The 15,271-nt window shown below is 39.8% G+C and overlaps 1 protein-coding gene across 1 annotated transcript in view; it reads right to left on the minus strand.

The window, feature by feature from the left end:
* Positions 1 to 10,715, minus strand: part of LOC307157613 (protein NLRC3-like) — a gene marked incomplete at its 5' end in the record, with an annotated part of 32,412 nt that extends 21,697 nt beyond the window's left edge. The window contains 3 exons of the mRNA XM_079869541.1: positions 7,231 to 7,404; positions 7,669 to 9,481; positions 10,457 to 10,715. Coding sequence (XP_079725667.1) covers positions 7,231 to 7,404; positions 7,669 to 9,481; positions 10,457 to 10,715 — 2,246 coding nt within the window. The remainder of the gene's footprint in view (positions 1 to 7,230; positions 7,405 to 7,668; positions 9,482 to 10,456) is intronic.
* Between the last annotated feature and the right edge of the window lie 4,556 nt (positions 10,716 to 15,271).

The raw sequence follows: 15,271 nt of genomic DNA on the forward strand, positions 1-15,271 counted from the left end.
TTTAAAAAGTGGCAAAGCTAAAAAAAAAAAAAAGCCTATGGCTACACCCGCTTTTTTTTGTAAATCATATTTTTTTGTATATAGCTTGATTATATCTGAATTGTACCTGTATATGTTGACATTTACAACTTGCGTTTACATTTTAAACCTTTTAAAATGCTTCATTAAGCATGTTTGTGTTTTTTGTAGTAAAAAAACTATAATTTTTCTATTCGGATTTTGTGTTTTTTGTGTGATTTTGGGTCCAGTATGTTGATACAGTACATAAAAGTGAAAAATTAATTGTCTGTTCATATAGGTGATGTTGTGCTGAAAAAAATGATACCAAACATTGGTATGGTAAACATTTGTTTATGTCGCAAAATAAAAAAAATAAAAAGTACTCAAAAACGGCCAAAATATCCCAAGACTCCGAAGAGTTAAGGGGTTAACATGTTTATAAATAACTGAAAAAAGCACAAATGTCAGGGCATGTCAAAACATCCCAAGGGCCCCAAAAACACCTTAGACCCCAGAGGGTTAAATCGCTATTCTAGACATTAGCAATAGGCTATTAAAGTGTTGATAATGAAGGAATTAAATAATTTGCTATGTAGTAATATTTCTGTCATAAATGTTTATTACTAAATATTTAATTATTTCAATAATTGAAGAATTAAAACGCTCAAATGTTAAACTCAATATTAAATTCCACAGGGATCTTTGAATCCTTACAACCAGGGTGCGATTTGTGAATTAAAGTTTTTTCAAATAAATCTCGAACCACAGTGCTTCGATCTGCTGTTAAACTAAATAACATTTATAGAATAATTATGAACTTAAATGAAACAATATCGCAACATTGACAAATACATTTATTTGATCTGTTTTTACAATTTAATTCAGGGCGATTTAGCCTTTAATTAGAGCGAGATTTTCCCCCTTTCCTTGTCCTTTCCTCATTGGGAAGCGCTCACATGACGATAGCTAAACATGTTTGAGTAGATCCTCTGTACCTCTCGGTTTCATATGGATTTCATAATCAGGCTTTTGACATAGCCGATTAATTTCGTATCGTGACTGAGCTGAGGCAATTGGCTTTCGGTTCATTTTTGTGACGCCGTAGTTCCCGGAGACAGAGACGAGCCTAATATGAATAAAAGTTTACAGTTTTGAAAGATGTAGGCTACTCTACTCTTATCTGTATGACCGAAAAACTAGAGTAGGCTAGCCTATTAAGTTATTTTAGCTGTTAAGAGAAAAATAAATCCAAATGAACACGTTTGTCGAACACTAATTCAATATATATAAATATATATTAACCGAACTGCTTTTGAAATCACGATTAGAATTACAGAAGTCATTGTATATTTGTTCCTTAGTGTAAAATGGAAATGCATGGTCATTTTATTTCATAAATAGGCTATAAGCAAAAAACTATGGTGTAACAGAGTTGTAGAACTAGACAAATCTATCTGCATAGGCTATAAAATGCATTAATAGGCTAATCTAAAAACCTCAGTAATCCAAGTTGGTTCGGGATTTGAACCTGTGTCATCTAAATGATCGAGACACATGTTCTACCACTCGGCCATGACTTTACTCGTTGTGAAATGCCCAAACTTTCCAATGTGTGTTCGCTCACACGAGCGAGGAGCGCTCTTCATTCAAATGAACGCGCCGCCACGTTTGACGAACACTAATTCAACATGCCAGAATAAAACCTGGCTTTAGAACAATGCATATAGCGCCATTCGTCGTGGTGTGCCAAAGCACTTAATTAGGCCTATAAACTTCAATATTTCATGCAAAACAATCTCAAAACACTTTGTGACATTTTGAAAAGCCGTGCATGCATTACTGCCACTGGAACCATGAACGTAACATAATACTGGTTCTGATTTTATTGTTTGTCGTTTAAACGTGCCTGTTGCATATCTTTATTTTATATATTTTATATGGTCTATTGAATTAGCATTGACATATATATATATATATATATATATATATATATATATATATATATATATATATATTTATTTTTTTTATTTTTTTTACAGAACTGCTTTTGAAATTACGATTGGAATTATTATAGGCTAGGCTACAGAAGTAAAGTCATTCTGTTGCGTAGTTTGTTCCTTAGTGTAAAATGGAAATGCATGGTAATTTTATTTTATTTTATAAATTTAAGCAAAAAAACTATGGTGTAACAGAGTTTTAGAACTAGACAAATCTCTCTGCATCAATAATAGGCTATAAAATGCATTAATAGGCTAATATAAAAATTACAGTAGTCCAAATTTATTCGGGGTTTGAACCCGTGTCATCTAAATGATCGTAACGTAAGTTCTACCACTCGGCCATGGCTTTACTCATTGTGATATGCCCAAACGTTCCAGTGTGTGTTCGCTCACACGAGCGAGGAGCGCTCTTCATTCATCTCATTCCTCAATAGAATGCCACAAATAATCAGCTTTTCATTGCATATAATTTACTTTTGTTTGTTATTTTTGGTATTAAATTTGTTTTTGTGGGGTTTGTTTGTGTGTGTTTTTTTTTTTAATCGCACTCCTCCCCGGGAAATAGGCTTGTCGCCCACCGACGTCTAGGTCTACAATATGAAATACAGGTTATCATCTCTATTTTTAACCTGTTATTCTATTTTTTTATTTTATTTGCCTTATAAAATGTTCTATTATGTTTACCATAGTTGTAGTTTTCATCCTTACTGTTAATTGACATTAACCCCACTTATGGCAATTGAAAACAAGTAATAAAAACTCAGTGAGTGTTTTAGCGCAATTTTCTCACGTCATGGGATCACAACACTAAGAGATAGTAAATGAAAGAGAAAATAAGTTGCTTGAGAATATAACTTTCTCTTGAAATTCAAATGAACTTTCTGAAATCAAATCAGCAATGGATAATAAAAAAGGCACAATCACTTGACTAGTTGAACATCATTTTTTTTATTAGCTCATTATTTTTTACATAATATCCCTTCATATAAAGTTTTAATTAATTTTTGAAGCATAAAGGAAAGATTTTTGATCAATTCTTTTTTTCTAATATTATTTTCAATTTTATAAGCTATCGATTGCAATTTGTTTCAACTCGATAGCTATTGTGGTTGCCGAGAAATTTGCAAAAAACTGAATTTTTTCTGGAATTTCCAGGAAATCCAAAATCTTTTCCTGGATTTTTTTTGTGCGTTCCCGAGATTAGACCTTCCTTAACATAATGCCGAAAACCCGAAGTCTCTAGGTGGTCTGGTTGAGGAGTAGATAGAAGTGCAAGATTGGTGCACACAGACAGAACAGAAATCATGAGTTAACAATCGCAATTTTGTCCGGTGGAAAATTGCGCTAAAAAAGCAGCAATTGCCGCTGTCTGGTTTATTTTTACCATGGTAGTTGGCGCGGCGGTATTAGACATTCTGGTTGGTTACCATCTGTACATATGCACGACTACGCCACCCTGTTAAACAGGGAAATAAGAATATGAATCAATTTAACCACCTACAAAGGACACACAGGAACGTGGTTATCGAAGAAGGGCTTGAGACGTGGATACAAAAAAATGTACAAAAGCTTTATTTAAGTAACAACAACCTTAAAAGACGGCATTAAAAGACTGGGTCAACATTCATCACTCATTCACGGCTCTAACGAACCCAAAAAGGAGACCGAGGCTTAACAATGGCAGGTACACTATTTTAGTGAGCACAAGGCTCCTATAATCACTCTTACCACCCTGTGCACAGGTATCAACACACGCACTCCAATAAGGTCAAGCATGAATGCACAGCACTCCGTGACAAAACCTCCACCACCGCACATGAGGGCCTACTAGCGGCCTGCCTTGAAGCCTCGGCTCCTGTAATGAAAGCAAAATTACCACACTGATCTCAATATACAACAAGGCCACTTAACAATTACAAAAAAAAACAAATAATAAACATTTAAATTAATAAACCAGAAAATCATGACACAATACTACAATGATGAGGTTCAGGATTGGCACCAAGCTGGGTATATGTTCACCTCACTACCCTCCTCACTGCACTCTTAAAGCAAAACAGAGATAACAAAAAAAAACGCTACAAGACAACTTCACAAAACAAGCCAAATAAAGAATACAGTTGAAGGGGGGGTGAAATGCTATTTCATGCATACTGAGTTTTTTACACTGTTAAAGAGTTGGATTCCCATGCTAAACATGGACAAAGTTTCAAAAATTAAATTGTACGTTTGAAGGAGTATTTCTGTGCCAAAAATTGTCCTTCCGGTTTGTCACAAGTTTCGGAAAGTTTTTTTCGAGTATGGGTATGTGTGACGTCAGATGTAACGGAATTTCCTTATATGGGTCCTAAGGGCACTTCTCCGGTAAGATTGCGGGCGCGCGCGCACTCGTAGACCAGAGTAAGAGAGCGAAAGCAGTTCGTCATCAAAGTGCCCTGCCCAGCTTTTGGGAAGTCAATGTCACCAAAGAAGTGTGTTTTTGGTTGCCAGGGCAAGACAACCCTGCACAGATTCCCAAAGAACCCGGCGTTAAGGCACCAGTGAATGGAGTTTGTTTTTCCTGAGCATAAACGGAGTTGTGTAGACTGTTTGTTCCCTGCATTTCGACGATGATTGTTTTATAAACAAAGCCCAGATCGACGGATTTGCAGATCGTCTAATGCTTAAGGATCGAGCAGTCACAATGATAAAGGTTCGGTGAGTAAAACTGCTTCTATTGTCTCTGTGTGTTACTAGCTCGGCGCGTTAGCACAGCTTCGCCCACAGGGCCCGCCTCCAGCCGCTCGGTTTTTTCCGGAAAGACTCGGTACAGCCTATCTTTCTTTTATAAATATAATAAAACTAAAGACTTTTTGGAGATATGAAGGATGCAATACTACTCTATAGGTACTCAAGATTAACAGGAGATTGAGTGAAAATTAGCATTTCACCCCCCCTTTAAGCAAAGCAACATTCATAAAGGAATGCACTGAAAAAAAGGTAAAATAAATATATCAAAAACAAAATAAAACAAATTACAAACACATCGAAGAACTAGTTGAAGAAACAAAAAAACAAAACCCAACAATCACGAGGACAAATGCTGGAGAGCGTCACACAAACATATAGATCGAGCGCGCACGTGTTGATGAGAAAGTTTGTCACGGCAGAAAATCTGGATACAAAGCAGCAGCGTCAAACAGCATTTCCCCGCCGAACAGTCTATTCCTCCTAAAATTTAAACATAAACATATACTTGCGGTATAAAAAAAATGAGCGCTGCACAATAGTGATAGTTTCACGTACCTTCATTTCATAACCAGTCGCACATCCACGTCACACACACACAGAAGGATACCACCATGTCACAAAGCACGGGAATGCAGGCGGGGCATATGAATAGCCACCGCCAACAATGAACCATCAGCCATAATGCTATAAACCAAATGACTGTTACATAAAGTCACAAATCTATGTGCTAACTAGTCAGCCAGACAACACATACCTCAAAGCGGTGACCACACACACAAAAGGTGCATCCGAATCCCCATTTATACGCTCCCTCGCGGAATATAATTGGACACTACATTACCCACAAGCATTAATTAATTAAAAAACAAAACTCTATACATCCCACCACATTTGCAAGCATTTTACCCAGTATCTTTACATCTATGTTCAGAAGACTGATTGACCTGTACGAACCACATTCGTGTGGGTCTTTGTCTTTTTTCAAAATCAAAGAAATACAAGAATGACGAAGGGTTGGAGGCAGGCAGCCATTATTAATGGAGTCTAATAACATGTTTAGGAGCGGTGTTTTAAGTGTTTGAGAAAACATATTTCTGCACAGGGAACCCATCGGGCCCAGGGGTCTTGCCATTCTGCATACTCTAGCTTGCTAGCACTATCTCTTCTGTGGAAAACAGTAATTCTAGTTTTAGAGAGTTGGGCAGGTTTAGTGGATGAACGGTCTAGAGAAGGGTTCAGAGAACAATTAAAATCACCTCACATAATAAGATAGTGTGAGTTTAGGTCAAGGAGTAGAGAGAATATTTTCTGAATAAAAGTTTGGTGCATATACTTTTATACCAGAGTCATGTTTAAACCATAAAGAAGGCCTGAAACAATAACATATCTACCACTGGAATCAACTAAGGTTTGTGAAGGAGAAAATGGAATACACTTGTTGATAATGTAAGAAAAAATGAAGTGGACCTCGAAGATCTCAAAAATGAAGTTTATTACAGCTTAGCAGTGGCAAGGTACACAAAGCACCTTGGGTTCACCGGCGTCAGAATGAACCCAGAACATTCAAATCTCAAACCTTTTATCCTCTTACAGTTTTACCACTCTTCATGTAAATGAATTTGCTCTTGTAGCAACAGCTGTGATCTGTATGTTAATGAAGTTGTGACACCCCATTGTCTGAGAAAGTTATCTGTGTCGCACACCCATTCCCATTCCCATTCTACAATTGATTACCATTTGTTCAGGATGTGATCAACCCAAATGGTGAAGAAACAATATAACTTGACTTTCTTTTATCTCTATGATAATTAAGACATTTTGGGGATGAGCTCATTCTAAAATATATTTAGGAGTGGAATCTGGGTCGAGGCAGACTACAAATTCTTACAATAATAATTGGCACCCCTCTAGATTTATTGACACATTTAGAATGATAAACTTGTCCAATCCATTTCTTACAAAGTCTGGCATGATCTGAGTATTTTTAAGTGGGTCTGTTGCAAAAAAAAAAAACAAAAACAATATGAGTATTTAAATGTTCTAAATGTGACATAATCTTGCTGTGTTTACTAAGCCATATCCTGTTCTCTCAACAATGCATTGTTAGTATTAATAATAATAATTTAAAAAAAAATCCCAGCCAACTGATAAGTAACACTGTTTCAGTTAATTGCCATTTGGTGTGTGTTGTTAATTTTGAACCCTGGCTGAGATGCTAACTGTGTCCTGTGCACAGCCACTAGATGGTGACACACTTTTAGTAACTGTTGCAAATTCAGTCTTCATACAGTCCATTCCCTTCCCCTCACCCCAAACAATATTTTTCTTAAACTTATGCAGTCCATTTGAGTCATATGAGTCATACGTCTGTATAAATATGGAAAAATATCACAGTCCTGCAAATGTTTTGTCTCTTGGGGGTGCTAAGTGGCCGCTTACCTTGCTTACTAGTTAAGTCAGCCTCTGATTATAACATAGTTAATTATTTTAAAACATTCACCTCAGTATCTCCAGCTGACAGTTTGGACTCTTCAGTCCATCAGAAAGAAGCTTCACTCCAGAATCCTGCAGGTCATTGTTACTCAGGTCCAGCTCTCTCAGAAAGGAGTTTGAGGATTGTAGAGCTGATGATAAACTCTCACAGGACTGAGCTGTGAGATTACAGCTGTGTAGCCTGTGTAGAGAACAAAACAAAGAGCAGTATTAATGCTTATTAGCGTTTATAATCTGGAGCTTGAAAAAAAAACTTTAACTGTAGTGAATTAAGCACAGCTAAAACAATTATCTCTTCATAAAACATCAAACCTGCATTTATTTTCACACACATTACTTTTATTAATTTTTCTGAACCTTCTAGGCCAGCAAGTCACCCATTTAAAATGAAGGCAATTACAAAAGACTAACAGTGTTTATAAATGAATGTAAAGGAGACTCTTACAGTGCTCTTCTGGTGTTTTTGATAACTGGCAGCAGTCTAACAAGTGCTTCAACAGATCTTCTGTATTTCTGCAGTTCAAACATCTCTTGAGCCTCTTCTGACATCAGGAGCACAAACACAAGACCAGACCATTGAGCAGAGGAGAGATTCTGTGCTGAAAGATTTCCTGAGGTCAGATTCTTCTGGATTTCCTCCACAAAGTCATCTTTCAGTTCACTCAGACAGTGGAAGAGATTGATGGTCCTCTCTACTGATTCCTCCTCCTCTATTTTCTTTTTGATATAGTCAATAGTTTTTTTCATGTCCCCTTTTTTCTGTTCCAGACCTGGCAGTAGTCCCTTCAGGTCACTCTGATCGGACTCCAGTGAGAGACCCAGGAGGAACCGGAGGAAAAGGTCCAGGTGTCCGTTCTCACTCTGTAAAGATTTCTTGACTGCAGCATTATGAAGCTGAAACAATGGCTTTTTGGACAGTTTCCATGTCAGTTTTTCTCTCCAGGATTGAAGAAATAGGTCAGCTTTCTCATCTTTGCGCATCATAAACACATAAAGAGCAGCAAGGAATTCTTGTACGCTGAGATGTACGAAGCTGTAAACATTTCTTGCTGCTATCTTTTCCTCCTGAAACATTCGAGTGCATAACCCAGAGTACAATGACCCTTCACTGACATCTAGTCCACATTCCTCAAGATCTTTTTTGTAGAAAATCAGGTTTCCTTTCTCCAGCTGTTGAAAGGCCAGTTTCCCAAGCTTCAGAATAATCTGATCAAAAGACACTGCATTGGAATTAGGTTCGGGCTCACAGTATTTTTCTTCCATCTGTTTCTTCTGAGAAATTAAGAAGCTTGTGTACATCCCTGTGAGAGTTGTGGGAGTTTTGTCATTGCTCTCTCGAGCAAGTAGAGGCTGGAGGACAATAAGAGAGATCCAGCAGAAGACAGGGATGTGGCACATGATGTACAGACTCCTGGATTTCTTGATGTGACTGATGAGGTTTCCAGCGACCTCAGGACTGCTGTTGTTTTTGAAGTATTGCTCTTTCTGCTCATCGTTAAATCCTCGCACCTCTGTCACTTGATCAATGTAGTTTCGGGGTATCAGACTGGCTGCTGCTGGTCTGGATGTGATCCAGATGAGAGCAGAGGGAACCAGATGTGTCTTGATGAGGTTTATTATTATCTTACTCACTGTTGTTTTTTCATTTACATTTGTAAATATGTCGTCTTCTTTAAAGCTCAGAGGAAAGCGACATTCATCCAGCCCATCAAAGATGAACATAACTTTACCATCACCTTCAGGAAGAGAGGGCAATTCTTCAGGACTACTAAAGAAGTATTTGTTGAGCAGTCCCATGAGACTGTAATCTTCTTTAATCAAATTCAGTCTACGGAATGGAAGTGGAAATATGAAGACTATATCCTGATTTTCTGTTCGTTTAGCCCAGTCAAAGATGAATTTATTGACAGAGACAGTTTTTCCAACTCCTGCGATTCCAGTTGTCAGTACTTTCCTGTTTCGACAATCTGTGTCACACTGGACTTTAAACATGTCATTACACATGATTGGCTTCTCCTTGGCAGTCAATCGGTTGTGATTTGATTCGATGTGTATCACCTCATGGTCGTTCACTCTTCCTCCAGTCTCATTCTCCACCACATATAAATCAGTGTAAATATTGATCAGGTATTTCTTATGACCCGTCTCTGAATTACCAATCAATATCTGCTCGTAGTCCCGTTTTAATTTGTCCTTCAGTGTGATGCTGGTCTTTGTGTAATCATGAAGAGTAGCTTCTCTATCGTCTGCAGTTGAGCCTTTAAAAAGAGGAGAAAATACAGCAAAGACTAAGATATTGTGTTTTTCATAAATTCCTGCTTCTACTATATTCAAATGACTCATACTCTTTAATGCAATAGTGTTTACATGCACATCTTACACTGATTATGCTGAAGCTGACAACATAAATTATGGAAATGCCTTGATTAATACTTGAATGCAGTTGGAATTGGATTTATCAGATTTTCACTATTGGACTAAGATCAACTTAAAAGAATAGTTCACTTAAAAATGAAAATTATTTAATCATTTTCTCACCCTCAAATTGTTTCAAACCTGTATTTTTTTCTTCTTCTATGGAAGTCAATGGGTTTGGGTCATCAACTGTTTGGTTACCGACATTCTTCAAAATATCTTCCTTTGTGTTCAGCAGAAGAAAGAAATTCATACAGGTTTGAAACCACTTGAGGGTGAGTAAATTACAGAATTATCCTTTTTAAATAAACTATTCCTTTAAGGCCATGTTGACCACAATTATCTTATTTTTTTAAGATTTTTGATCAAACCATTGACATCTAGCACACCAAACAAGACATGAGATTGTATTAGAATTAGCTGCATATGTAGAAGTTACTTGTAGAAGTTTTAATTCAGGGTTTAAGAAAAATCATTTAACCATTTGTAAAAAAATGACTAGACCTCTGTTCTAATAAATGTACTTGAAAAAGTTCTTCTGCTGTTCTTCTTGGCCCTGTAATTGTTGCTTGCTGTTATATTTTCACTTGTTTCCATGTACAGACAGGGATTATTTACCCCTAATCTCTTCTGAATGAGCTCCACCAGCGGCAGACGTCTTCATATTGCCTTCAGCCTGACTTGAGTGTGTGTGAGAGAGAGGATCACTCACTGGGAAACATAAGTCACACAAACACATCAGCAGAGCAAAGTTTAAGTCAAATCTTTACATTGGTAAACAATCAATCACAATACAGTCAGAGTGAACTAAATGTTACTTTGGTTGTATTTGTTCTCCAGCTGCTCAGCCAGATTGTTCTGGTTCATCTTCCTCAGGATCTTCACCGTGATCTTCACAGTTTCTTCTGATCCAAAACATGCTACCATCTTATCCACAGTTATTAATCTATCTGCTTTCTCCATTTCAGACTTTGTTATACACTCATGATCATTCTCTAAGCACCACTGAAACTCCTTTAGATCATCTTCTCTCAGGTCCTTTAGCGAGTTCTTGAGCAGCTCTTTAACAGATGCCATCACCCTTCACAGATTCACACCTGCGGGATAAAAAAAAAAATCTGAAGTAGTTTCACTCTTAACATGTTGACAGAAGCGCTTAAATTTTATTTGGATTATGAAATGAGGCTGTGATTGGATCAGAACTCTCATCCAAACTCATCTGTTAAAGGGGTCTTATAATGCTCCTTTATGCATGGCATCTATCTGAAACATGCTGGCAATGAATACCCTAGCAACAAAATATTTAGCACAAGCTTCACCCTGTAATTTCCAAAAGTCATTGTGAAAATCTATTTCTTTACCACCTCATATTCTGTTTTTAATTTTTCCCTTCTACACTTTTGCCATTTGTTGTCTCAACATTAAGGCAGTCTATGCTCTAGTACTCTAAACGAGTTATCTGACAGGTTTATCATTTTGATACTAGAATTAGTTGATTTCTTCGATGATGAATCATACTAAGGTAGTTAAGCAGTGAGTAATGTTGTTGTACAGGAAACATAGTTTAGATTGTTGAAGGGCAGGGCTGTCCATCACCAAATTACACAAACATCTCATTAAAATGTCTACAAAACTGATCTGAGATCAGGTAAAAACCATAAACACAGGTTTACTGGGATCGTCCCTACAACAGTGAACCATTGAAATTTCGAAACATTTGGAAACAGTTGTGACGTAACAAAGCTTTTTTTTTTAATCAAATTCACGTGACGAAAGCGGCCATCACTAGTGAAGACAAAAATTTGATTGAACAAGATCCAAACTGCAGTATAAAGCCCGTATCTCAGTGCTCTTTGATGCGGGATAGTTTAACTTGCAAAAATCATAAAAGCCCAAGGCACTCGAGAATTTAGAAAAAATAAAAGCCTTTATTCATGGCTATAACATTTTTATGAACATTCATAAATCTGCAAAGCAAGTGTGTGTGAGGATCACATGCCAAGGCCATGGAGAGGAGTGAGAGGAGTTAGTTTTAACCACAGAGGAATGTGAACGCAATCTAGCATAGTTTCCACTGATGCATATGTTGACTGTATTCTCAGTCAACATGTTGAGAAGTATTCTCTTTAAGGAATGAGGATTGTGTAGCATGAGATATACATTCAATTTTAAACAAGAACACATTTCTCTACCTTGTAAAGATAATATAAGTTCCTTTGGTCAGCATATAAATGCCCAACCTTTGTGTATTGACGATTGAAGACCATCTCTACGGTAAATAGTTTTTCTCTGCTATGTCTTGACATATAATAATAAATAAGAGATCTCAAGGCAAAATAACGAACTGGTGTTAGCTTCCGTGATTCAGGGAGAAAAGCTTACAAGTCTAGACTAGTGCCAGTGCTGCCAACTCTCAGACATTCAGTGCAAGACTCTATTGACACTGTTCTCACACTTACTCACGTTACACAACCATATTCTCACGCAGTGAAAAATCACAGAGCAAAGACACTGATTCTGACAGACAAGACAGAGCAGATTACTCTGATATGAAAAAGTCTCAGCTTTCAAATTCAAATTTATTACAAAATTCAAACAATAAATACCACTCCATAGTTCTCACAGCAAGCTTAACTCAAAAGTTGGCAGCCCGGCTAGTGCTAAGTAATAAAAAAAAACTGTATTAACAATGCGTCAATGCTGTTTATTAAGTCTAGATCAATGTGAATGGATACATGACACTTTTAAATCTATATATATCAGTATTTTATAAAGTAGTATTTACTAACCATGAATAATGACGATGTGGTGTTGCTTGTTCCTCCACTGAACTTGAACTGTCATAAGCAGAAGTTACTTTGAAACTCCTTTAAACGTGCATTTTCATAAAGGACTGTGGAGTTGTTTCCTTCAGAACTCAAACCTGTTAAAACAGAACTCTTTCAGTAAACTAACAGAACCAGTTTTTTCTAATAACCAGTTTATTTTTTTTGTGGCCTGATTTCAAAGCCCTTGGAGACTTTAGGTTGTTGCTGTGATCTTCCTGAAAGCAGTCATGTTTTGCATATATAACAGTTGAAGCTGCATAACTATGATCCTCATTATTGATATCCACTGTTACAGCTTGACAGATGTCATTGTTCTCATTGGCATCTTCAGTCAGGGTGGCATTGCTGTAACCAGCGGCAGATTTCATGATTTCACTGATTCCTGTTTAATCAGTATTTCAGACGTTAACGATGGAGCGGTTCATAGAGTTCTCTTACGAGAGGTCTCTCGTATTGCGTAAGGTTAGCTTACGCATCGGGAAAGTCTTCTTTCTTCGAGATCTGAAGCCAAAAAATTATCCTTAATTTTGTATACATTGTCAACGCAGTGCAGCAGCCGACAGACCTAGGCAGGCTGTATAAGCGTGCTCATTGGCTGCTCGGCGGCAACTGCTTAAGCCTATCGGTGAGCGCTCTGAACGCGGCAACCAATGAGGGCAAATTTCAAAAGAGCATAATGTCTGACGCTTCGCGCCCTCCACACCCTTCTAACCGTCAGAATGGGTGTGGCCAGCGTGTATATATTCAGCGCTCATAGGCTAAAATTCTGATTTTCTTGTCTTCAGCGACGCTCTTCGCATCGCTGGATCTTGAGAGCCGCCGCCGTTGAAACCAGCGACCAGCAAGCTTAGGACAGCGCCTGAGGAAGCCGGCCGTCTTCGCCGCCTTCAGCCATCCGTGCCTGCTATGCTATCCGGCGACATATCCTTTACATTATTACTGTTTCTGTGTGTATTCTAAAAGAGCACGAGGCGTTTTTGTAAAAACGCCTCGTTTCTGCGGCTCGTGCCGCGCCCCGCTCAGCAACGGAGACCGCCACCTCTCTGCGCTCTCCGCCTGGGCCGCGGGCACGCCGCCACCGCACTCTCAGAGTGCGAAGAGCTTTCAATGTCGACCCTGCGGGCTCGACTTGAAGCTTTCGACCAAGCTGTTGCTCCGCCTGTCCCTGCCGGGCCGCGCAATAAGAAGCGCCGCTCGCAGCGACCACCGGAGACTGTTGTGACTGAGGAGCTCGCCGGAACCTCTCCCTCGAGCTCTCTCTCGCCCTCTCCCTCCCGGCCGCTCAACCGCCGGCTCTCGCCCGCGCCGCCGCCGCGTCAGGAGATGAGGCGAATGTGATAGATACCCGTACTCTCCCTCTGTTCGAGCCGTGCAACTACGCCGCTCACAAGGGATGGCAGAAGCGGACGGTCTCGGAGCGAGTTTCCTCTCCCTCTGTTCGAGCCGTGCAAACTGAGCCGCTCACGAGGGATGGCAGGAGCGGACGGTCTCGGAGCGAGTTTCCTCTCCCTCTGTTCGAGCCGCGCAAACTGCGCCGCTCACAAGGGATGGCAGGAGCGGACGGTCTTGGAGCTCTCTTTACGTTACAAGAAAGCTACTCCGTCCTCGCGCGTCACTCACCGGTGAAAGGGGAACAGAGTGTTTTCGTCCCGCCGTGGCCTGGACTATAACCTCCATTTCTCACACATTTCTCAGTCCCCTCTTAAGTTCAGGCGACTGGAATTGTTACTATTGCAGTATACGAGCCTGTTATAAATACACGCTCGCCTGCAAGCAAATGCCGTCACAAGACATGATGACGCTAACCGAGTACTAATGTATTCTCCCCTGTGGCTCAGTGGCGGAATCCTAGACTGTCAAGCTAGAGACCGGGGTTCGGTCCCCGCTCTCGCGGCAGTTAAAGTTTATGCTGTTCGCTTCTCCGAGCTCGCGGACAGTTTTTCTTACATACAGAAAACAAGCCCGCTTTCTCCCTCGTTGGGCCGCGCAGATTGCGCCGTTCAAGGGATGACAAAGCGGACGGTCACGAGCAGCGTTCAGCGTGGGCGCCTCACTCACCGGCGAAAAGAGAAGAGAGTGTGTTAGTCTCGCTACGGCTGGACAACCGCCAATCCTCACACATTTCTCAGTCCCCTCTTAAGTTCAGGCGACTGGAAATATTACTATTGCAGTAAACAAGCCTGTTTTAAACACACGCACGCCTGCAAACAAACGCCGACGCGACACATGAGGTCGCTTTTTATATGCTCGCGCTAACTGAAAGCTTATGTGTTTTCCCCTGTGGCTCAGTGGCAGAATCATACGCTTTCATGCGAGAGATCCGCGTTCGATCCCAGCTCTCGGGGAAGATAAAAATTTATGCTGCTTGCTTCTCCGAGCTCGCGGCCAGTCTTTCTTACTTACAGAAAGCGAACCCGCCTCTCGCACCACACCTTCTCAGGGTGCTCGAGTATTTTTGAGCGTCTAAACACGAGAGAAGAAAAGACGGTTAAATCCCGCAGCCCTGCGGCTGGACCACCGTCGAAGCTTAACGCTCTGTCAGTCCCCGTTGCCACGGCTACTGCAGCTGTTTACCCCGCAGTCAACGAGCCGGTATATCTACCCGCTCGCCTGCGCGCATCCGCCGTTCTCACGGCAACCCAGAAAAATTTCAAAAGAGCATAATGTCTGGTTGCACGGCTGACGCCGTATGTGTTTCTAGTACAGTGAATGTGCCCACGTTCTGTGCTCACCCCTGTACACAAGCACTATACATCCCGTGTCTCTCACAGAGCCCACTCTCACGAAGCAGGCAAAAGCCGCTTT

Source organism: Squalius cephalus (assembly GCF_949319135.1).
Source record: "Squalius cephalus genome assembly, chromosome: 4".
Lineage (NCBI taxonomy): Eukaryota > Metazoa > Chordata > Actinopteri > Cypriniformes > Leuciscidae > Squalius > Squalius cephalus.